General features: G+C 33.0%; 3 protein-coding genes across 3 annotated transcripts; 1 reads left to right on the top strand and 2 right to left on the bottom strand.

Moving 5' to 3' along the window:
* The first annotated feature begins 328 nt into the window (after window positions 1-328).
* LOC120201768 (golgin candidate 1-like) lies at window positions 329-8,980 on the top strand. Its single transcript, XM_039202309.1, has 21 exons — window positions 329-451; window positions 1,403-1,483; window positions 1,781-1,815; window positions 1,919-2,548; window positions 2,638-2,700; window positions 2,922-2,999; window positions 3,108-3,311; window positions 3,861-3,917; window positions 4,029-4,103; window positions 4,178-4,249; window positions 5,258-5,320; window positions 5,427-5,525; window positions 5,810-5,887; window positions 5,966-6,034; window positions 6,717-6,764; window positions 6,847-6,942; window positions 7,020-7,096; window positions 7,402-7,447; window positions 7,530-7,628; window positions 7,717-7,761; window positions 8,773-8,980. Exons 1-21 carry the CDS (start codon window positions 424-426, stop codon window positions 8,842-8,844), a joined length of 2,115 nt encoding a protein of 704 aa, XP_039058240.1. The 5' UTR covers window positions 329-423; the 3' UTR covers window positions 8,845-8,980.
* Window positions 8,981-11,786: 2,806 nt separating this feature from the next.
* Window positions 11,787-12,131, bottom strand: LOC120185241 (probable E3 ubiquitin-protein ligase RHA1A). Its single transcript, XM_039189544.1, has one exon. It carries the CDS (start codon window positions 12,129-12,131, stop codon window positions 11,787-11,789), a length of 345 nt encoding a protein of 114 aa, XP_039045475.1.
* A 7,266-nt stretch (window positions 12,132-19,397) lies between these two features.
* On the bottom strand, window positions 19,398-24,935 carry LOC120201759. The gene is made up of 14 exons (XM_039202300.1): window positions 24,521-24,935; window positions 23,558-23,613; window positions 23,260-23,434; window positions 22,940-23,041; window positions 22,648-22,719; window positions 22,279-22,395; window positions 22,099-22,176; window positions 21,359-21,421; window positions 21,180-21,276; window positions 20,987-21,065; window positions 20,706-20,917; window positions 20,203-20,348; window positions 19,871-19,993; window positions 19,398-19,794 (listed from the first exon to the last, which is right to left on the bottom strand). Exons 1-14 carry the CDS (start codon window positions 24,608-24,610, stop codon window positions 19,642-19,644), a joined length of 1,563 nt encoding a protein of 520 aa, XP_039058231.1. The 5' UTR covers window positions 24,611-24,935; the 3' UTR covers window positions 19,398-19,641.

The following is a 24,935-nucleotide window of genomic DNA, read 5'->3' as shown; positions in this document are numbered from 1 at the left end:
CTTATTTGATATGAATTAAGCTATAAATATATTTGAATTAGATTCATTCAAAGTTGAATTATCTGTGAAATTCGTGTGTATATTTGATATTTGAGAGTAAAACTTAGATTGATTTATTTTTATGTTTATAACATATTATTGTTTTTATATATTTCATATGCATTATATAATTTATGCCCTACGAAAATTAAATATATTATATTGCAATGTAATATTAAAAATGTGTCATTCGAATAATATTTTCATTTTGTTAAAAGAAAGAAAGAGCCCACCGTGATCTTGATCTTAGCAGAGAACGAGTTCGTTACCTTTTCATTATTGCTAGCCAAATTGCACCGTCGTCGTCTGGATCTTATTTTCCGGTGCATGGACGCTCCGTGGATCCATCTCTAACTGCACGTTTTCTTTACAGATTCACAACTAATGGCTTCGTGGTTCAAAGTCGCCGAAGGTGTGAACTCTTCTCCTTCAATTTGTTTCAATCTACATTTCGTTTGTTCTTTTTAATTTTCTCGGATTTAAAATTTAATCTAATTTTGAACGTTTTATCTAAAGCTTAGAACCATTAAATCACAATGTCGTCGGATTAAATGGGTGTTTTGAATGGATTACGTAGCTTAGCATAGTTTTATTTCTTAAAATTTTGAAATTACGTGTATTTGCTGGTGATTAGTTGGGCATAAACTAAAGCGCAAGAAGATTGTAGTTATTTTTTTTAATGAGATCCACATCCGATTTTTGTGTTTGGCGAATATCATATTTTGAAGTGAATAGTGAAAAACAGTTAAGCTTACTCTAGAAATATGATGATGTACTGTGGCATGCTTATTTATTCGAGGAAATATTACTAGTTGCCTGTCTGCAATTCGCTTTTATTAGATTTTGGATTGTTTAACGGATTCTAGTTTTGCTTTATTATTGGCTACGCTTTGTAATGCAAATGCCAGTGATCTATTTACGGTAAACTAGAATTCGGTCACTGTTATTTGATTAGTGTAAGCGAAACATGTATTAACAAAAGGATCGCTGGATGGTATTTACCTTGTGGTACAAGTATTGGAATTATCGAAACTTTTTGCTTCCTTTTTGGTTGTTACTTGTTATGAAATTATGAGTAAGAAACATATGCAGTTTACTTGCCATTTTATTCTGGCCATCACACAGTTGAAAAAAGTAGATAAGACATCTTGACCTGTTCTCTAGATTTAGACCTGCATCTTATAGATAGCTGTAGATATTGTGAATGTTTGGACTCTATGTTATGGGTAGGTTTTGATGTTCTTGCTAGTTTCTAAAATATTTGGACTCTAGGCAATGCTGGCCAACCATCAGCAAAAACGGCGCTCACATTTCCTTTTTAATGATTGATAATAATACAAGGTAAATTGCCATCCTATTCCAGATTTATTTGAAGTTGTAGATCAAAGAGCAAAGCTGGTTGCTAGTGAACTGTCAGAAGAGCAATCTGATTCTCAGCCACAAGGTTAGGATTCCAAATCAAGGGGTTATTTGCATGCATATATCAATTTGAAAATTTTGATTTGGTGTCTTAGTACATGCAATTTCTTATTCGAGGTTATATCAAGTATCAACAGTGTTAGTTAAAATGTTCAATAGAGAAACTAAAGTTTTAAAACCATCTACTTTCTTCTTTTCTGAATCGCATTATAGGTATCCTCACTCTCTATGGCTACTCTCATTCTATCTCACTCTCATCGAGACTCATATGACATATACACATATCTTCCTGGTTTTAATTGTAATGCTTCTAATGTGCAAGGTTCTTCAGCAGAACAGACAGAGACAAGGAAAAAGGTATTGCAAGTATATAGAGCCTCAAATTAGCTTTTAAGTGTACTCATTTCAAGTAAATATGTTCATTAAAACATACTTAATTGGATATTTTTCTTCTTTGCAGGCTCAAAAAGGACTTTCTACAGATAAATCTCCCAAAACTACTGATGCCGTTCGTGAAGAAACAAGTTCAGAAATAGTAGAATTAGATGTTACACCTTTTAAAGATAAGGGTACTATTTCCTCTAACAATGAGGAAAAGCCTAGTACTAAATCTAAAGTCCAAATAAGTAGTGAGCTTTATAGCAACAGTGATAAAGATAACCCTAGATTTCCTTCACCTGATCCATGGGATACCGATGTAGTTAAACATGAAGCAGATCAGGAAGAAGTCTCTGCAACTGTTTGCAGCTCTGAAGCTTCTTGTTCAACTTCAAATGGCAAGCTTCTCATTGAGAATTCTTCGAACATTCTTGTGGATCACCCTTCTTCCCTTCTATCTGCCAAAGATACTGAGGTTGATAGTGAAGATCATTTAGGTGATTGTGGTCAAAATATTGGATCCCAATATGCAGATGTTACTTCAAAGACTGATCAAGAGAGATCACAACCTTTAGTTGCTGATTCTCCTGTTAACATTGAAGCTCAACTAAAAGAAGATGATATTAAAGTTGCAACTCCTGCAAATCAAAAGAAGCCACGAGAACAAAATGCCGATACTCATCCAATGGTAGTTCAGGACCAACTTGCGGAGGTGACAATTACTCTAGTTTACGTCTTTGAATCTTCTCGAGTGCCTCCCCTTTAAAAGCTATATTCACTAGTTCTTTAGTTCTTGTTCAGGCTCAAGGACTGCTTAAAACAACCAATTCAACAGGTCAATCAAAAGAGGCAAGACTGGCTCGAGTAAGCTCTCTGAATTTATTGTTTTTCCCCCCAGAGATATTGAGACATCTGGAAAAGACTAGTTCACTATCCGACTTTAAGGGATATGTCAGTAGGATGATAAATGATGGTGTCTCCTAAAGAATTGCTCAGAGATTAAACATGGCACTATTTCTACTCTCTCCCTCTCTCTAAAAAAATGTAATTTAGAATTTATAACTAATTTCTACATTGTTTTAAAGGTTTGTGCTGGACTTTCATCCCGTCTTCAAGAATACAAATCCGAGAATGCACAGCTTGAGGAGCTTCTAACCGCTGAGGTGCATCGTTCTATCTTCTTTCTCCTTTTGGATATAGTTTCAAGGTTTAGTCAAGCTTGGATGGGTTTTAAGGAATACTGTTTTAAAACTAAATTGGTCCCTTGACAGAGAGGGCTGAGTAAATCTTATGAGGATAGCATAAAACAACTACAAAAAGATTTATCTTTAGCTAAGAGTGAAGTAACAAAGGTTGAGGAAAATATGGTTGAGGCTTTGGCATCAAAGAACTCTGAGATTGAGGCACTTATCAGTTCTATGGATGCACTTAAGAAACAAGCTGCATTGTCTGAAGGGAATCTGGCATCACTTCAGGTTTTACTCTAACCCCCTTTGTTCCAACTTACGTTAAGTGCGGTCTCTGCTTAGTAGCTCATAGAGTTGTGGTTTATGTTCTACCGGACCTTAATACCCATTAAAATAATTACAGCAGCAATTTTCAAGTTGCATGAAATATACATAGGGGTTTGCTATTATTTGATTTATTGAGTGGATTTATGTGGTTTAATGTAACAGCCAACCATACTCGTCTCACCATGGATTATGTATATCTGACTATTAATAGCTTTAGAAGCTAAATAGAAAGGTATAGATCCTGCTACTTACTTCTGTCAATGATACGTTTCTTATGATAGAGATACAAAAGATCAGCCCGTTCATGAGTTGCTGTTTACCTATTAAGTAAATTATGAATTGTGATATGCATGACTGTCTCTGTATCCCTCTCCTGCTCAGTGTTTGCTTCTTTACTTAGCCTCTACATTTAGACATTATCTCTCTTTCAGTTTGCAATCAGTATATGCTCTCGACTTGTGCCTTCTGATCATCTGTGGTTTGTGAATACTTCTTATTGTATACCATCAGGCAAGCATGGAGTCTAGTATGAGAAACAGGGAATTGACAGAGACAAGGATGCTGCAGGTAAACTAGTTAGTTCTTTCTTGCTTGCATGTGCATGTGCATGTGTATTCACTCACAACAAATATTAGATTATTATAATCTTGCTTATGTATTCGTATACTACTTTGTTAGGCTCTACGCGAGGAGCTGACTTCTGCAGAAAGGAGAGCAGAAGAAGAACGTGCAGCTCATAATGCTACTAAAAAGGTCCATATTTGGAACATTAGTTTATTTGCCTTTTGTTTTATCTTGCACTCTAATAATCTGTATTTTTGGCACAGGCTGCAATGGAAAGGGAAGTGGAATTGGAACATCGAGCGGTTGAGGCATCCACAGCTCTTGCTAGAATCCAGGTAATGCAAGGATTCTTTGTTTGTGATTCCATGGCAAAATCATAATTTATTTTGCATCCATATATTCTTGTTCTGCTTGACTGCATATTAAAAATGGAATATTGGCCTTTCAAGATTAGTCCTTTCCTCATTCTCTTTTAAGTGGATGTTAGTTGGTTCTAGATAATGCCTTGATGTGGTGGAAACTTTGCATTTGTTATCTGTTTGGTGAAGTTGTGTCAATTTTGGATTTTTAAATATCATTATCCAGAGAATTTTCATTTACAAACATATTTTTTGAGTTGAACGTAATATTGGCCTTTCTAGATTAGTCTCTTCCTCATTCTCTTTTAAGTCGATCTTATTTGGTTCTAGTTAATGCCTTTCATTTGTAAACATATTCTCATTTTTATTGATAAGCATTTCTCTTTTGGCACTTATTTCTTTGCAATACAATATGTAATTGCACTATATATTGGATGTTTGCACTCTGAATTCTTGGATTCTGGTGTTTCAATGATCTGTAATCTGGTACAGCACAATCTTATTTGTCATGACTCTCTCTAGGATAAGATGGGAATATCTATTAATGGATCTGAATGCGTTTCAAATTCCGAAGTGGAAAAAAAGGCAATCCAAATGAATTTGATAATCAGGATTGTGCAGGGACGGAAACATTGTTGCGATGGGATAATTATAAATTGCCCCCCACTTTTAAAAAAGTTATACTTTGCCTCTTGAGCTGTGAATTGGGATCCTGGCTCTGTCCCTGGGATTCAGTTTATCTCAAAGGCATTTTGACTTATCATTTTCTGGATCATATCATATCTTCCTTTGTCATTAATTTTCATTTAAATCAAAAGACCAACCGTGTCCTGTAGTTAATATGTAATCTACAGTTTGGATTTAAAAATACAACTATTTTTCTAGCAAAGCTGGTTCCCCTTCCTTGTTCAGCACAGGTGTATCACTTGGTTATCTATATATTTCCAACAAGCATTATAAATTCTTGCTTGTTTCGCTGTCCAGAGGATTGCAGATGAGAGGAAAGCAAAAGCCGCAGAGCTTGAGCAGAAGCTGGCACTTCTTGAGGTATATGAAACAGACGGATAACAATGATTTATATGAAAGTTCACCTCTTTGACTGAGCCAAATATGAAGTAAAAACCCTCTTGAAATTTACCTGATATGATATCAGGTTGAATGCGCAACTCTAAATCAAGAATTGCAAGAGATGGAAGCTCGTGCTCATCGAGGAAAAAAGAAGTCCCCAGAAGAAGCAAATCAAATGGTTCAGGTAAATGTGATGAATGAAGGATGTAACTCTGAATGCTATCTCGTGTATGTCACTGGACCATTTCCGTACGGCCAGAGCCTAGCAATAAGAAGTAACTACTTATGGGATATGCATAATGTAATCTACTAAGACGTGGGTTTTTATGTCATTAAGTCTTAAGAACATTTTGAAGCTCTAAAGTTCAAAATACATTTAATATCTAGTTACAGGCATAATATGTGGCCTTTAGCTGTTGCATCAACTGTAGTAAATGTTAATGCAATGACTTATACATGGTTTTATAGATGCAGGCATGGAAGGAGGAAGTAGAGCGTGCACGCAGAAGTCAAAGAGATGCTGAGAGCAAGCTCTCTTCATTAGAGGCAAGTATCGAATGTTTTTCTCTTTCTTATTCTGTACAATAATAGTAAGATTATTCTGGTTTCTTTGTCTGGCCGCAGGCTGAAATGCAGAAATTGAGGGTTGAAATGGATTCCATGAAGAGAGATGCTGAGCATTATTCACGCCAAGTAATGTTCAAATTTATTCCTCTGTTTTCCTTACTTCAAACACATGTTTGCATGCACCTTGTTCAGTATCTATGATCTAATCAGAAATGAAGTATGGCTTTATCGATGGTTTGGTTGCTGTATAAGTGTATACAAACTGCAAGTGTTTATAATGACTGCTGAACTTAGTACCAATAGAGCCTTGACTTTTATTGCTCGTCTGTTCCAGCTAACTGTATACCAACTGCCAAGTCACATGACTTTGTTCTATTGATGTTTGGGTTCAATCAACTCATCAAAATCGTCGCATCTTGTTGTGTATCTCCAGTGATTAGGGAACAATATGTCCTTGCTGTATTCAGAACTTAATTTTGTTGTTTTTCCCTTAAAGTTGCCATGTACTCATGCCCATTGTACTTGAGTGTATGGGCTGGGTTTCCCACAAATTTTTAGCTGTAGAAAACATCCATGCATGTCCCCACGCTGAAGTCATACTAGAATTCCTGAACTAGAACCTGTGGCACTCGGTTATCGTTGTTGGCGTCTCAAGTCTTAAGTTTTCTTGCTAGTCTGAAAATGCAATGGAGTCTATTTCAGTTGTTTTCTATATGCAGATTTGTAAAGTTTAGTTGTTCATAGTACATTCAGTTGTATGTTTTGGTCCACCCGACCATTGTCTGATGAATGTTATTTCTACTATCAGGAGCATATGGAGCTAGAGAAACGCTACCGTGAATTAACTGACCTTTTGGTAATAGAGAACCGAGGTTTACTTTTTCATTTGTTACTGTAACATCTTTGTGCTGACTTCTTGTGGCTACACCATCATGCAGTACCACAAGCAAACACAGCTAGAAACTATGGCTAGTGAAAAAGCTGCTGCTGAGTTCCAGTTCGAGAAGGAAATAAAAAGTCTACAAGAAGCACAGGTCTAGTTGTTCCTCTGCTGCAAGACAGGCTATGTTTTATCCTTGTTTTGCTTTTGATGTTCCGTTAGAATCAACAGGTCGAAGTAGAAAGAAGTAGAGTTCCTCGTCGGGGATCATATGTGTGGGAGGAAGACACTGAAATCAAAGCACTTGAGTATGTTAAACTTTTACATCTTTCTAGTCCGATATTTTTCACCCTAAACTCAAATTTAACCTCATCCCCTCAAAAATCCGACTTGATCTAAATCCAAATTTTTAGAAAAAATAAACCATCCCTAAGTTCGGATCAAATGTCCATCCCTAAAGAGAGACGAAACTGAAAAGAGATATTAGCATCTGTTCATCCTACATTCTTATCGACTCCCAGCTTCCCTGCATGAATATTTTGCTTCCTCTCAATTTACTGCTGTGATTACTTTTGATATTCTCAAAATTTGCTTATCAAGTCAGTACTTGCAGGCCCCTTCCCGTGCATCACCGTCATTTGGCTGCTGCAAGCATACAGGTATTCCCCTTCTTACATCCCAAAACCAACTTATCATCCCGTTTGTTTATTACGACTAGTTTTTTCGACCTGCCTCGTGCAGTTACAGAAGGTTGCAAAATTACTGGATTCAGTATCTGTCAGGGCCACAAGATTTCTTTTGCGATATCCGGTAGCTCGAATAATCTTGCTATGCTATCTTGTAAGAACAATTTCACCTCTTCTTTGGAGTAATGTGTTACATAGATGGATTAAATTCTACAATAACCCATTTGGCAAAAAAATTGCAGGTGTTCGTGCATCTCTTCTTGATGTACTTGTTACATCGTCTTCAGGTATGGCCTTTCGACATTTTTGAAATTAACATATGAAGTATGAACATTTGATTCTAGGGATCCATTCATATTTCCAACTTTAGGCCAATATGCTGTATACGCGCCTAGGCTGTTAGAGTCTACTAGAAGTTTTTGTATTATTATTATTATTATTAAAATTTTATTTGCAAAAAGGCAATTAAACGTACCTGTATTTTTTTTGAAGAAAAAAATTAATATGGCTCTCATTATTTTTTTTAATTTTTTTTTATTAATGTAACCATTCAACTCAGAAAACAAACTAATATGATCATTTGATCAATATTTTTCATCGTTTGATCGCTACAGTGTTGATGTTGTAATTTACGATATTGTCGTGACAATTTACGATACTGTCGTAACAATTTACGATATTGACATGACAGTTCATCTGTTATGTTTGAGTTACCTATTTAGTTCATCTACCATGTTCACATTATCAACCACCATGGTTATCACGTCAGTACTGTGAACTGTCACGTCAATATCGTAATGGTCAATGATGAGAAATGTTGATCAAAGAACCACATTAGACTTATTTCTGAGTTGAAGGGCCACATTGAGAGAAAAAATAATACGATGCCACATTGATTTTTTTTTTTATAAAAAAAGTACATGACTTCTGATGCCTTTTTACCAATTTTATTTTACTTTTGTTATTCTAAAAATAAATATTTTAATCCCTATACTATACGTAAAATGAATTTTTAAGTATAGTATAAAGACTTCTACTAAACTCTAATCCTATAAATGTAATTGGATGGACGTATGATTTTATACTACGAATATAAATATAGGAATTTATATAAGAAATTAGAAAGTGTAAAATTATAAAATTTTAGAAATGAAAAATTAAATTAATATTAGAAAATGTATAAAAATATTTAAATTTTATAAAAATTTAGAAATTTTTAGAGACCACCGCATTCAACATTCCCATCGATCTATCTCTATACAGGCATCACTAATCATTGAATCAAATGTGGTATGTAGGAACAAGTGGACAATTTTGCTGCTAGGGAACTAGCGGAATCTATGGGTCTTCAAAACTCCAACTTACCGTAATCCTATAAAAAGAAAATGCACGGTAGCTCCGACCATGGGTTCTCCAAATGTGTGATTTTCTATCTGCATACTTCGTATACTTTTTTCCCCCTCCTTTGCAGGCATACATGGAATGATCCGAGAAGATATACCATCATTGTTTCAAACACTGGCAAGCTTTATGTCTCGTTAGCTAAAGAGAACTGAATTAAATCGACTAAAGGTAAAAATATATTCTTAGTTCTTGTCCTCTTGCATTTGAAATTTAGTCCTACTTTTATTTTCAGAAATTTAATTCTCTCAATTTTTGGATTAAATTTAAAATTTAACTGTCAGTATAATTAAGATCATTAAAAAAAAATACTAACTTAACCGTAATGTAACCAAATAAAATGATATTGGTATTGATATGAATTTAATAAAAAAATAACAGTATTAGCAATTATATTTAATCTTAAATTTAAATAAAAGTGACATATTAAATTTCAAATATATAAAAAGCACAAGGACTTGAAACATATTATATACAAAAGTTATTAGTTATGCAATTGAATTTTAAGTAATGGTTTTCATTTCTTTTGTTTAAAATTTTATAAAAGTATAAAAAGAAAAATACTTATTGTAATCTCAAGTAAGAGTATGATCATAGGAATAATGTGAAAGTTAAATTATAAATAAATAAATAAAAGGTTCCAATTAAAGAAATATTAATAATTCAATGTTGAATTCTCTCAAATGCTAAATTACCAACAAAATGTGTGATATAAACGTATACATAAAAGATATTTCCCTGTTGTGGTTTGCTGTAAATTTAATTTATTTACCCTTTCAAGCATAGATAGTGACTGTTATAAATTAGATGCGGTCGAGTTTTCGATTAATTCGAATTTTTATCTAAAATTTGATTTAGTTTAGATTTCGAGAGATTTCTATTTAAAATTTAATCTAAATTTAAAAATAAAAATTCATATTTGACTCGATCCAACAATGATATACAAATATTTTATTTTATTTGGTAAAACAGGGACATGATTGAAATTTTTTATAGAAGAGACTCATATTATAACAATTATCTTTAACTATATAGAGAAAAATTATATTATTTTTCTGAGTCGAATCGAGTCAATATTTTTCATCTTAAATTTGAACTTCACAAAAGTCGATCTAATTCAATTTGAACTCAATATTTTTAAAAAGGGTAAATTATGCGTTTAATACATACACTATCAATTTTAGCCCGGTTAGTACCTAAACTTTTAATTTTTTAAAATTATATCTAAAGTTTAGTTTTTTGTTTCATTTTAGTATTATGCCGTTAAAAAGTTTAGTTTTTGTTTCATTTTAGTGTCACGTTCAAAATTTAACGTTAAGTTTTGAAAAAATTGAAAGTTTATGTATTAAAACAGACTAAAATTGATAGTTTAAGTGTTAAACACGTTAATTTTTTAACAGTGTAATATTAAAATGAAATGAAAACTAAACTTTAAGTATGTTTTTGAAAAGAATTGAACATTTACGTATTAAAACAAATCAAAACTCATAATTTAGGTACTAAACACGGAATTTATCCTTTTTAAAAATATCAGTCCACATTCTTTACTCTCATGCCGCTTCTTCTCTTTCCTTCTCTACTATCACTTCTTCTTCTTTCTTCTTATAATGCTGCTTATTCTTCTACATCAATACTTTTTCTTTCTTCTTTTATGCTGTTCATTCTTCTTTAACGTCGCTTCTTTCTTCTTCTATGATGCTTATTCTTCTTTCTTCTTCTCACAAACAAGTAGGTTTCGTGATGGGTTTCGAACTTGATGCAGCGGATTTAACGTACACGGTTTTGAATGATCAGATTCAGTTTTCATTGTCGACGACAAATATTTCAGATTAAAATTCATGATCAAAGTGTTAAAGATGCTTATCAAATAAGTCGATACTATAAATCATAGAAAGAAACGAAACTAATAAAATATTAAAATAAAGGTTTCAAATAGCCGAACGACTGTTATAGCGGTTGTTATTTCGCGGTAGCGCCGCCGTCCGAAATTGATATTGTCCGAATTAACGGTGTGAACGCAGAATCACACTAATAGCGGCTGATAGCTGTCGCAACTTAACCTGTAACGGCCGATCGCGACGATAACAACCATTTATTCATGTTATTTTCCGTTACACCAAATTAGTCGAACACAACAAAAAAGAGGTTATTCGAAACATAAACCGAAAAAAGAAAGATAGGAGAATTCACCTTCATCGCTGGTAGCCGAAAAGCTTGAGAGTCACCGAAATCCAAATTACCGAAAGATAATTTCTTAGATCTAAGACTTGTTGTTTGGTTCTAGGAAAAAAGGAGCTTTAGATTTGAATTTGAGGGAATGAGATAAGTCTTCTGAGACTCTTTGACCATCCCCAGCCACAGTAGTCGACCGTCGTCGGTGTCCATGACTAATAAAGTACACCAATAGACTACACGGCCGAAGGGGTACTTTTAGAGCATGTGGATTTTAAAGAAATGAATTGTGGGTTTCAAAATCCATCGTTTGAATTATAAACAATCATATGTGCAACCCTATTTTTATAGATAAAGTTTCATAAATTCGGTGCATGAATAAATCGCTCGATGAGATCTTTTCTATTTGTAAATTGTCCTTTTAGTCATCAAATGAAAATTTCATCTTTTTTATGTGTAAAATAAAAGATCCAAATAAGAGGTAAAAAAATCATCAAAACAACTATAATTATTATATTTTAAAATAAGTTGTACGAAATTTAAAAAAAAAATTACGAAAACGATAGCCGCAGTGATCACGATGATATTCGTTATGTTTATAACTGCGATAAACGCCATGTGATCGAAAATACGACCGTAAACGTTATTTAAATCCCTGACTGAAATATGTATTTATTTTAAATCCGTCGCCGGAGAAAGAGAAAAAGAAACAGGACTGGAGGAGCTACGGTGGGCTAAATTACAGTGAAATCTGACGGCGGCAAAGAGGGCAAGAGTAGCTGTTGGCATTCAAGAGCCAATCGGTTATACAATCATGGTGATAAACATGGCCGCACGAAAGTCGCCTGGAAGCACTTGAGCCATCGGACGGCCATAAATTCTCCATGCAAATCGAGCAGTTTCCGGTTGCGTAATCGACCGTCGGCATGTCGGAAACCAATCGGATGGCCGTACGAGCCGTGGCTTCGGGATTCTGCGGCATCATCATGGCGGCGTCGAGGTCGAAACATCGTCGATCGAGAGGAACCAAAACAGTTTCATTGCCGGAGACGACGAAGTGGCACTTGGTTGAGCCGGCCGCCATTAGAAAAATAATAAAGGGAGTTTTTCTCTTTGGTGTTGTTTTCGTAGAGGCAGATAAGTTCAAAGCATTTTGTGCAGTTATATTTATAAAGGTGGTGGTGGGGGGATGGCGGCTGCAAGGGGAAATGATTATCGACTTAGGGGTGTTTATTTTTGTAGAGGTTAAAGGTCTGCAATCTGCGAACCATATCTACAGGCATCTGCAGCAGAAGAGGTGAACCAAAAATCTGCAGTCTACAAGAAGAAGACTGTTTGTTTTTTAACGTCTGCACACTACTAAAATGAACTGAAATATAAATAAACTGATTTTTTAAACTTAAAAGAGTTTTGCAATACTGATATTTAAATAATTTTATTTTACAATACTGAAATTTAAATAATTCATACAACTACAATAATAAATTATTTAAAATAAATCAATCTATATTTTAAAATAAATCAATCCATACTAATAAATTATTTAAAATAAATCAATTCATACAACTACAATAATAAATCAATCCATATTTTAAAATAAATCAATCGATACTAATAAATTATTTAAAATAAATCAATCCATACAACTACAATAATAAATCAATCCATATTTTAAAATAAATCAATCCATACAAATAAATTATTTAAAATAAATCAATCTATACTAATAAATTATTTAAAATAAATCAATTCATATTTTAAAATAAATCAATCAATACTAATAAATTATTTAAAATAAATCAATCCATATTTTAAAATAAATCAATTCATACAAATAAATTATTTAAAATAAATTAATCCATACAACTACAATAATAAATCAATCCATATTTTAAAATAAATCAATCGATACTAATAAATTATTTAAAATAAATCAATCAATACAACTACAATAATAAATCAATCCATATTTTAAAATAAATCAATCAATACAAATAAATTATTTAAAATAAATCAATCCATAAAACTACAATAATAAATCAATCCATATTTTCAAATAAATCAATCCATACAAATAAATTATTTAAAATAAATCAATCTATATTTTAAAATAAATCAATTCATACTAATAAATTATTTAAAATAAATCAATCCATATTTTAAAATAAATCAATCGATACTAATAAATTATTTAAAATAAATCAATCCATATTTTAAAATAAATCAATCCATACTAATAAATTATTTAAAATAAATTATTTTAAAATAAATCAATCTATATTTTATAATAATTTATTTTAAAATAAATTATTTTATAATAAATTATTTTAAAATAAATTATTTTATAATAAATTATTTTAAAATAAATTATTTTATAATAAATTATTTTAAAATAAATTATTTTAAAATAAATAGCCTTATTAAATTATTTAAAATTATTTTAATAAATAATTATATTTTATAATTGTTCTTGAAGAGGTTTGAAGACCTTTGAAGACATAAAACCAAGTCTGCACCAAGAAGAGCTCGCGTATACGTTTGAAGAGCTTCTGTCTTCTAAAAAAACAAACAGTCTGCGAAACCTAATGTCTGCATGTGGTCTGCGCAACGCAGATATAAGTGGTTTGAAGAGCTTGCACAGTGAAAACAAACACCACCTTAATATATGTATAAAAAAATGTTACCATTTTTATTATTCTTTAAATAATAAAATCTATAAAAAAATATCAGAAACATTATTATTTCTATTGATTTTATTATTATTTGGCGTTTTATTAACAAAATCCGTAAAACGCTATCGATTTTATTATTTTTTTTACAGGTTTTGTTATTATTGGGTATTTTACTAAAAATATTAAAAAACATTGATGTTTTAAGTAGAAATAATAATGTTTTAGGTAATTTTTACCGGTTTTGTTATTATTGATTTTGTTATTTAAATAATAACAAAACCAATAACGTTTTTTTTTAATTGTATATTAAGAATATCGTACTGTAGAACTTCCCGCAAGCAAGTTTGACAATCGAAAATGTATATTTCTAAGAGTAAAATACACTATAAGTCCCTAAACTACCACCAAATAATTATTTTTATTCACTTGACTTTTAAAAATTGTAATTAAATTTTATTGAATTGTTATAAAATTATAATTAAAGTCGTCAAATCTTATTATTATAATTAAGGATGATCATGAATTGAGATGATTTTTGGCTCACTCGGATCTGACCTCAAAATTAAATTCTTTCATTGAAAAATTTATACTTGTACCCAATCTGGCATGACCTATATATATAATTATTTTTATTAGATAAAATAAAATAGAAAGAGAATTAGAATTAGAATTAGAATCCCTAAATATATAAAAGATAATTATAATGTTTTGTTATGTCATTTTTCACCCTAAATTCGACCTAATCCAATTGGAACTCAAATTATCAAAAAAAAACCAACCCGACTAAGTCAAATCGAGTAGGATCAGAACCCGTCGAATTTGATTGAAATGATCATCCCTAATTATAACATCACAGTGATCATTTTGTAATACTTAAATGAAATTAATGACATTTCATAATTTTTAAAAGTTCAATGACTAAATGATCATTTGATCATAGTTAAATACCTTTGATAAACTTTACCCATTTTCAATCATATCTTGTTTTGTTTAAATTTTTAGGCATTATGTGTGTTGGAATGTTTGATTGTATATTTAAATTTAGGGTAAAGTATACATATAATTTCTCGACTATAGGGTTAAGTTCTTTAATTATTAAAAGTTATAGAATGATCTTTTGATTATAGAGTGTTGTTTTGTTGAGTCATTCGACTATTAAAAGTTACAAAATAGTCACTCGACTATTCATTATGTTCCAAACTCATCCTTTTTCATTAAGAAATTGATGATATTATGAACTGAACGTTAACTTGCTGATTGTGATATGATAAAATTTGATCCTAGAATCTCAAAAGCCTATCATATTCCAGTCATCACGTTAATGTCCAGTTCAGACAACCGCCAATTTTTTAATGGAAAATGACGAGTTTGGAACATAATGAATAGTAGGGTGACCATTTTGTAACTTTTAATCGTTGAGGGTCTTAATAAAATAGTACCCTATAGTGGGGAGACAATTGTGTACTTTACCCTTAAATTTATTTTTGATTAAACTTCAAAAAAAAAATATTCATTAAAATAATAATAAATATATATTCAGATTAACTAGATGAGAAGGTGCGCGCCTTGCTATTCTTCATGCCGCGGGGTCGGTGAGCAATGCATGGAGTCTCAATATCATCCATCCATGCAGCTTAGCTATACTGGTGATGCATTAACATTAATTAAACGAATCCTTTAATGTTTAACTCATGATAATTCAGTTTGATGAATACATTAATAATTAAAGAAAGCATTTTAAACCATCTTTTGTAGACAATGAGAATCACTTGGATACAAAGAGCGCACTAAGGTTTCCTACCAGAAGTAGCAGCTTTTGTAGGAGTGATGGCCTTCCTTATCTTGAAAATATTCCAAGCAGCACTTGCACAATGCCCTGCACTTGCTAGCTCATCTTCAGTAGCCTCCCCCGCCCTTTCGCCGAACCTATAGGTCGAGTCGAGTCGGGTCAATCCTAAAGCAACACAAAATCTCTAGTGCATGTAGCCTCTTGGGGTCGCATATATAACATTACCTATCAGTCGTCATTCTGGTTGCTGCAGAAGATGTTGCAGAAAAAGCTTGCTTCTCAGCTGCTTCAATAACCTTGTCTACCAAACACAGAATTTGTATTATGACAAAGTTTTAGAGAAACTCACATGACACTGAAATATATATGGATTAGGATCTACTTACACATATTGTTAGATCGTTGGATTGACTAAAGGAGCCATCACTGTTCCACTAGCCCCACTAACCATTGCTTTGCTCATTTTTTCAGTCATTTTGGACAGCTTTCTCACACTACACACACAACATGTGCCTCGCAGTGAATAACTTTTGACTTGGATGAACAACTTTACTGGAGTTCACATGATCAACTTGGAAAATATGGACTCAAAATCTTGTTTTTTGCATACCGTTTGAGGCTTTTGCTGGCTCCACTAGTCTTCCCTTTGCAGCCATTGTTGCTTGCCGCTGGAGCTTGCATTAATATGGTTTCTCCTCCTCTCTTAACCTGCTTTTAAGATACCTTGAAGCCATATCCTCGTATCTAAGTAGGAAACACTGGCATTTCATTAGAATAAAGAGTATTTTTTTAAATTTGGGTTTAAATCATGTCGAATCCGATTTTGTGGAGAATAAGATCAGGTTAGGTTAACTTTGAATTTATGGTGAAAAATATCTTATTTAAAAGTAATAGTAATATAACCTTTATTAGAGGTGTTCAAAAAAATATGAAACTGTTAACTGTAATCGTTAACCTATATAACCGTTACATTTAATATGTTAATTAACCGAACCGTTAATATTAAACGGTTTCAGTTAACCGAAACGCTAAAAATGATGGTTAACAGTTAAGATTAAGGTTATGGTTATGGTTATAAATTTTGATAAATGGTTAACCTAATAAATTATATTTATAATTATATTTCTAATTTATTATTTTTTATAAAGATAACTTAATATAATTTTCTATTATTTATAATCAATATATTTTTAATAAAATTTATATATAAATAACTTAATATATTTTTTTTAATTTTTTTACTTTTTAATTTCTTTGAAAATATAGAAACATACTTACACCAATATAATTAGGAGTTCATTGTTAGGCTAAGATATTGGGAGATATATATACTTACATCGGTATAAGTATGTGTTAAGTGTTACACTTTTTTATTTCATTCGCTTACATCGGTGTAAGTATGTGTTAAATGTTACACATTTTTATTTCATTCACTTACATCGGTGTAAATATGTGTTAAGTGCTAATTTTTATTATAAATTATAAAAAAATTAAAAAATAATTGAAATAGTTTAAGCTATGGTTAATCTGCTGGATCGTTAATAATGGTTAATCGTTAGCAATTAACCGTTTCTTAACGGTTAGATTATGGTTAGACAAATCTCATAACTGTTATAACGGTTAACCGACCGTTTAGGCTAAATGGTACGATTAACCGTCCATGAACAGCTCTAACCTGTATATATTTAACAATAATTCTCTTTATATTTTCAATTATGCTCATTTTATCTAATAAAAATGAGAATATATATGTGTGAGTAGGGATGGGAATGAGACCTGAACCCGACGGGTTCCGATTCTACCTGACACGATTGAGTCAGATTTTTTAAAAAAACTTGAGTCGGGTCGAGTTTAGGGTGAAAAATACCCGATCCGGCCTGACCCAAAAATTTATAATTTTAAGTTATATATTTAGGAATATTTGTACCAGTACCTCTCTATATATTATTTTCTTTAAATTAAATCTCTATTTGTATTAAAAATAATATTTTTAATAAATATATTATTTCGGGTCAGATTCGGATTTTATCTCAAAAAATCGGATTGAGTTCAGTTCGAGTGGAAAGAATATATTTTGTTTGGATAGAATCTAAGTTGGATGGAGGATTTAAAATTTTATGATCGGGTTGGGTGGACCGAAAATCCTACCTGACCCATGCCGATACCTATGTGCGAGAGGTTGGGTGAGAATAGATGCGAGTCCTAAAAATTGTGTTGAATTTTGAATTGGGATAAACTTTTCTAAATCTTGGTCATATTAGATGACAAGTAGAAGATTATTATTACTAGGATCGGATTCAAGGTTTTTATTTTAAATAACATTAAGCAGATAGTGAAACGAACCGAGCTTGACGACGGGCTCGTCTCTCGTCAAAGGTCGTTGAAGATCCTCACCGGCTTTGACGATGGCGGCGAGTGGAACGTCGTCGTTTAGTGGACGAACGAGTTTTAACTCGCCGTTGGTGAGTTCCATGGCTTCGCCTTCTTCCATTAGGTGATCCGTGCATCCCGGGATGTGTATGAGAAGCTCTTGTTTGAGGTTTTTGTTTTCAGGGTTTGGAGGAGGAGGATGTTCGGTTGAATGGGGCTGCATGGGATGGGAAGTTTTGGACCTGAAACACCCCATTCTTTTTCTATTTCTTTTCTTCAAGAGAACAAGGGCAAGATGGAAAGAAAAAAGGATAAAAGTTCCATACAGTTTAGTCCTTCATTTTGAAAATTGATTAAAACGGTCCTTTCATGATCTCTTTTGCTTATGTTTCAACTAAAGTTACTGGAATGTAATTCACTATACAATGGAGGGACCGACATGGTATATTTACCGAAAAGGGGAATGGGTAACGGATGAAGTTTTGCTGTGATTGATTCTTCGTTTTCGACTTTATTCTATTTCCCGATCGTTTTGGGTGTTGCTTTCGGCGGACTCCAAAATGACATTTTGAATTAGTTAAATTTCAATCCCATTTTAATTTTGGGTAAATCACATAAATAGTCTTTTGACTATATGATATTATTTTTATTAAGTCATTCAACTATTAAAAATTATAAAATAATCCTTTAATGGTAGAGTATTACTTTGTTGAGTCTCTCAATTATTAAAAGTTACAAAATGATCATCTAACTATTTATTATGTTTTAAAATCGTCCTTTTCTATTAAAAAATTGATTGTATTCCGAGTTGAACATCAACTTGGTTGTGATATTATAAAATCTTATCCCAAAATCTCAAATAACTATTATATCTCTATCATCATGTTAACGTACAACTTAGACAACTGTTGACTTTTTAATGGAAAATGACTAGTTTAAAACATAATAAATGATCAAGTGGTCATTTTGTAACTTTTAATAGTCGATAGACTTAACAAAAATAATATTCTATAGTCAAATGATCATTTTATAACTTTTAATAGTCAGAGACTAAGTAAGACAATACGCTATAGTCAAAGGATCATTTGTGTGTTTTACCCTTTAATTTTAACCATTATAATATAATATTCTTTGCAATTCATTTGGGGTCCAAACAGGTACTTAATAACTGCTACTGTTACGTTCCATATACATGCATCGATGTTCATTGTCTCGTCAACTTCACATCTCTACGGACCACTTATATATATATAATGTAAGCTGATCTAATTTAATATTATATTTTAATTTAAACCAAGTTAAATATTGAAAGGATGAGATTCGAGTGACGTCAAAGGTAAAAAGAAATATTTTCTTTATAGAAGATCTAAATTCGAACAATTGTATATGTAAGAATGAAGTTGCATGCATGTAACACAAAATCAACATTCGATACAGAGATTTGGATTCGAAAACTGTAAAACCACAAACTACCATCTCAAATGTGAACACTGGCAGAAAAAATTAATAAGATTACAGGATGAAATTGATACAAATTTCAAAACCAACCTCCTACGAAGAGGGTTGATAGAATCAAGAATAAATTTGATTGAATGGCAACTAAAAAAAATGAGGAACAAAACCCTAAACCACTAAAACCAATCGAATACGAAAATATCACCAACAACAATCGTCTTACCGAATCCATGCTGCTTCCACCATCGGATCTCAAAATGAGGAACCGAAATGGTCACGATAAATAACATTCATCCCCTCGGTCGAATCTAGACCTCGTATTTCTTCGGTTGATGCCACTGACATAAGCTTCTGGCCAGCGAGCTTAAGAATGAAGCTTTTGGAGGAGCTCCCTTTCTACCATATAAATGCTTGCCTCCCAAGTCTGTGAACTTTGGACCCCTATCTTTTTTCCTTTCAATCTGCACATTAGCAAAATACTGCTGAGCTCGGCCCGAATATGAAGCTTATCTTAGGTGCCGTGTTCAACCGACTTACCTTGCATATTTTTCCATCCTTCAAGTGATACCAAATGCCCGACCAATTGATAGATTGAGAGAAATGGGATCGGAATGCGGAGATAGGGTATAGAAAGTTATCAACCAGCATTGAAACAAAGATCTGCTCAATCAGAAAACACATAAAACCTAAATTTTCTTTTAACTGAAGCCTTGAGCACACACCACTTAACTACAAATCAGGTGGAGAATATTTCAGGATTTTAAATTTTCAGATGCGGCATTGAAACAGACAAAAAGACCAGACATTTTCGACATCGCTCTAAACTTGGAGGTATAAAATGGGAAAGAGGAAAATGTGTGGATACTTACCATGCTCCAGTTGTAATAATCAAGCGAGAGCTTAGGTGCCTCAGGAGATAACATGTTGCATAGTTGAACTTCAATCCTTGTTAAGTTCCACATGGAAAGTAGCTCCGTAAAGGTACATATAGCTAGGCAACTTGTCAGTAACAATCCTGTCGAAAATCAGTTTGTTTAGTTGCAGTGGCTATTACAAACTTTAATATCATAGTATACGTCTCTAGCCTCCATTTTATTAGATTGAATACTTTAGTGATGAAACTGAACCAAAAGGTGTTTCTGAAATGTGACAAGGACGACTGTCAGCATCCCTGAATACAAGTCTAAATTACTAGAAATCCAATATGCTGAGGGCCAAGAGGAACTTGAAGATTATCGGTATAACTTTGCACAGTCTCGGCCAAAGACAAAACAAACTCCTGTTACTCAAAATGCATCGAATAGACTGGCATACAACAACACCAGACATCGGAGTGCCTAACCTAGCTGGAATGGAAAAATAGTGTGTTCACCTGTAATAGTACAAGTTGTTTCCCCGTATGAATAACCCTTGATATGGATTTCTAATGCTGCTGCAACATGAATTGCAGCCATCAAGTATGGCGCTACAAATCCCCATGACATATAGCTATGGAATGAAAATAGTCCTCTGTTCATTAGCCAATTAACCCTGCTTATGTATGATTCCAAAACAAATGTTTGCTTCCTCAAGTAATTCCAGTACCTGGATAAGAAGTCAAAGTCAAAAGGGAGATAAAGATAATAGAAAAGCTTACTGGTTAAAATCACAAACCTAGAGAAACTAAGGTCACTTGCAAGAGGATGAGGAAAAACAGCTACAGGAGGAGAGGTAATAAGCCTCTTGTTGGCTCCTGAGAAGAGACAATCAGTAAAAATGCTGCAAGTCTTTTGAGTATACAAAACTGTAATTCTAAATATCAACAGAAATATTAGTATGCTAAAACATTTAATGGAGAGTAGATTACCAGCTATAGCAGCTAGTGTCATATCATCAGAGTATCCACCATCTCGAAGTCCTGAGACCACGCCGTAATTGTCCTGTCTAAAATCATCAGCATGCATCTGAAAAACAATCTAGAAGAATAAGAAATAATCCTTCAATTTTGTATAGGACGCACCTAGAGCAATAGGGTGAGCTACTTACCATCATACACCCTCCCCAAAGAAAAAATGTTTTCCCACCTGTGGCAAATCCCATTGAGCAAGGCTGTAAAAAAGAAAGGAGTACATGAATTAAAGGAGACAACAATTAAGCTATGGGAGAGAGATTAAAGTAAAAGAAGTAATATCAACCGCTTGAGGACAGTTAAATAAGCAAAAGCTTTCACCTCTTGGCCAAATTCAAATAATAGAAAAAGATTTGGCAATCTCCCTTATGCTCCAAATTGACAATCTATAGTGCTCTATTGTTGTTTAAACTTTGGGCTATGGTATAAGGTGACACATGAGAAATGGTTATTTCCTACCATGTTGCTGCCTTATTTCAATAAGATGTGCTTATCTTTATGTATATAATCTTTATGGAGGGAAGCAGAGTTGTTGAGCTAGCATATGCATCTGTACCAATAGAAAGTGCAGCTTATCTACAGGTTTGCTGGTAGATTGTGCAGTAAGAATAAATGGAACAATAAGCCCTATACAAATGAGTTATAAGAATGTCTGACTCCCCCATTAAATTCATAGTTTATGAAATAACTGGACAATTGACTTAGGTAGTGATGACTAATGGCTTTGTTTCTGGTTGTATTATTGTTTTGATGGCAGGTTTTCACTGCTCACTTGTATAAATACAAAGTTATCCAAAAACACTATAATAATGTGGTCATCAGATATATGCAGTATCTTATCTTGGGAAGAAAAAAGAAGTCACGAATGGCATCATACCATATGGTATTCATAGATGCAGTAACTCCCTAAACTTCCGGATGGTAAATCAAGAGGGTATCCAGTTTGAATAAATATCTGCATATCATTGCCAATAACACGAGTGCCACAAAAAGAAATTAACAGTTCAGAAAAAACTAATTATTTTAATCAAATGTATATTGCTGTTCACAACCATACCTCAGGCCTCTTTTCCATCTCAGCAGTGAGGGCTCCAATTGATCCAGGGTGGAGCCTAACATCATCATCCAAAAATAATACATACTTGGTATCTTTATGCATTTTTTCCACCCCAGCCTTCAAAAGAAACACCAAATGATATGATATCTTGAATACACTTCTAGCCAAGTGATATGATAACATAAAAGGACCAACTTTAAAAAAAAGGGATTAGCAAAAGAGGAAATTTTCGGCCAAGGGCTAAGGCTTTAACTTAAGTCTTCCCTGAGTACATGTGAGATTGATGCATGGTACATAATACAAATACAAAAGCAAAAGGTGAGATCAATTGCAAAATTTGTTAAACTATATGGTAAAGTCTTTACATACCAGCTGATTATGTATTTTCTGACTACAAGTTGTTGATAAACCAGCCACAATGACTTTAGCATCAACATCATCCTGAAAAAAACACAAGCAATGAAATCATTAAGGCAAGTACTAAAGCCACAGTGACGACACTCAAATGATGCCCTCTAACTCTTGCATGAACAAAGGGAAAGCATTGAGTTTTGAAGGTTTTTAGTGAAGGGGGAATAAAAATTATACATAGAGAACAATCCCGTTCAACATTTTTGTTAATATTATCAAAAAATGCATAATAAACAAATTTATGGTATACCTTAAAATCTCTTAATAACCGAGATACAGCATGGTAAGCAGGATCTTCAGTACTTTCAACCACAAAAAAGAACTCTAGAGGACCACCATAGAGAGATGTGATCTGCCTCCATTGACATTAAGCAAATATGTAGAAATTGCTCGTTGCAAAAGATGAAAATTTTAAAATAACCAAATTTGGCAGAGCAATATGAAAAATTATATGCATAAAAGAGGGAAAGTTAGTACAGTGTTCCGCTTACTGGTGAACGAAGAATAGGTACATGCACACTTCTTTAGCATGCATGGAGAAGACAACTAGCTAGACAGTAAAATGCTCACCTGACTCTTCCAATTGTGTAGATTATGTTCTCCAAAACCTTTTAAAGGCATCACAACTGTAACTCTTGGTAGATTGACCTGATTCGAGTGCTCGAGTTCACAAATATCATGACACAAAAAACCAAAGCTATTACCGCCTATCATGGCGTCATTCATCCTATTGATCTCTCTGTTCCTGATAAGGGCAAAATAGATAGGTATATATAAATGAAATAGGCAAGTTTCTAGGTCATAGTACAACATAGAACGGTCATGGCAGCAAGTAGGCTGCCTTTTAAATCATCTTAGAACCATGTACCTGACATAAGCAGCAAAAGCCCACCCAATAGCAAGAGTCAAGCATATTATACATCCCTACATCATATGCAAAGCATTTAGATCGGTACCCTTTTTGAAGTTTAAACAGGTAGATAAAAATAGAAAGACAGGTAACGGATTTAAAACAATCTAAGTGAAAATACTGTATTCATAAAGTAGATAATTGGAATGATTGAAAAATGATAAAGGAAGGCATTAGTCAAAAGAAAAAGAATATATCAACTAGAAGAACAAATAACACAAATTAGTCAAACATTTTAGTTCCCACAAAAGTTGTAAATGGTAATTAATAAAAGCATGGATGTTTCAATAGCTTCTCTTTTTGATAAACTATTGGTTAGAGCTCACTGTGCCTACCATCCAATTAGCTTTCTGCATTTTATTCAAATGCTATAAGCCTATAACAAAAAAGCTCATCTCAAAGCTTAATAAAACCCTCTACTGTCCCAAAATCAACAAAATACATAATCGGTGATAATCAAGGAATTTAAATGACAAGATACATTGCTGTCCCTCTTACTAACAGACACCACTCTGACCAAATTCTAAACATTTCATTTCAATTATGTCAAAAATAGTAGTCTTTTTTCTTTCTTTCTGCTTATGCAAATCATAGGGAAAAAACAAAAGCAAAGAGATTTAGCTTTTAGTTCTAAACATAGCTATCGAGAATTCGAGATCCAATAGTATTGTAAAAAAACAAAGCCTTCGCCGTAAAATGAAGTCATAATTTTATTTTAAGGTGTAGACTCTGAATCTTATGGATTAAATTAAAATATTAACGCTAAGTGTAGACATTATACAAAACTAAGAGACTCTAACCAAACATCCATTACCATTAAAAAACAAAAAGGAAATCAACACCCTAAAGCTATCCAAACAGCTGAAAGCCGATAAATATAGAAATACCAGACTTTGTGTAACGAGGAAAAAAATAGCAAACCTGGATCTGAATAAAAACAGCGAGAGGACTACAGAAAGATCTGCTGAGAGAGAAGAAAAGCCAATCGACAGGGTCCAATGTCGTCGACATTTATATCGTATATTTCCCCTTCCTTTCTTTTCTTTTCTTTCCCTCTTCTCTCTCTCAATCCTCGTCTATCTAACTAGCCAAACAGAAAATCAACCACAAAATATATTTTTAAAATATTATAAATCCCTAGAATTAAGCTCCTTCGAGGTTGTTAACTCTTTCTTCGTCTCTCTCTCTCCGCCGTGCGTCGGCGGAACGCGGCAGAAAGGGAAAGATTGAGAGAGAAACGGAGAAGGACGACGGTGAGAGTAAGCGAGTGCGTAACTTTTGTAACTACGGATTTGAGCAATCAAAGATGATTGACCCACATTCATGCATTCCCTCT

Source organism: Hibiscus syriacus, unplaced genomic scaffold, assembly GCF_006381635.1.
Source record: "Hibiscus syriacus cultivar Baekdansim isolate YM2019G1 unplaced genomic scaffold, ASM638163v2 tig00000340_pilon, whole genome shotgun sequence".
Classification (NCBI taxonomy): Eukaryota; Viridiplantae; Streptophyta; class Magnoliopsida; order Malvales; family Malvaceae; genus Hibiscus; species Hibiscus syriacus.
Note: the sequence above shows the minus strand (reverse complement) of the source record. Positions and strands in the feature narration are given on the sequence as shown.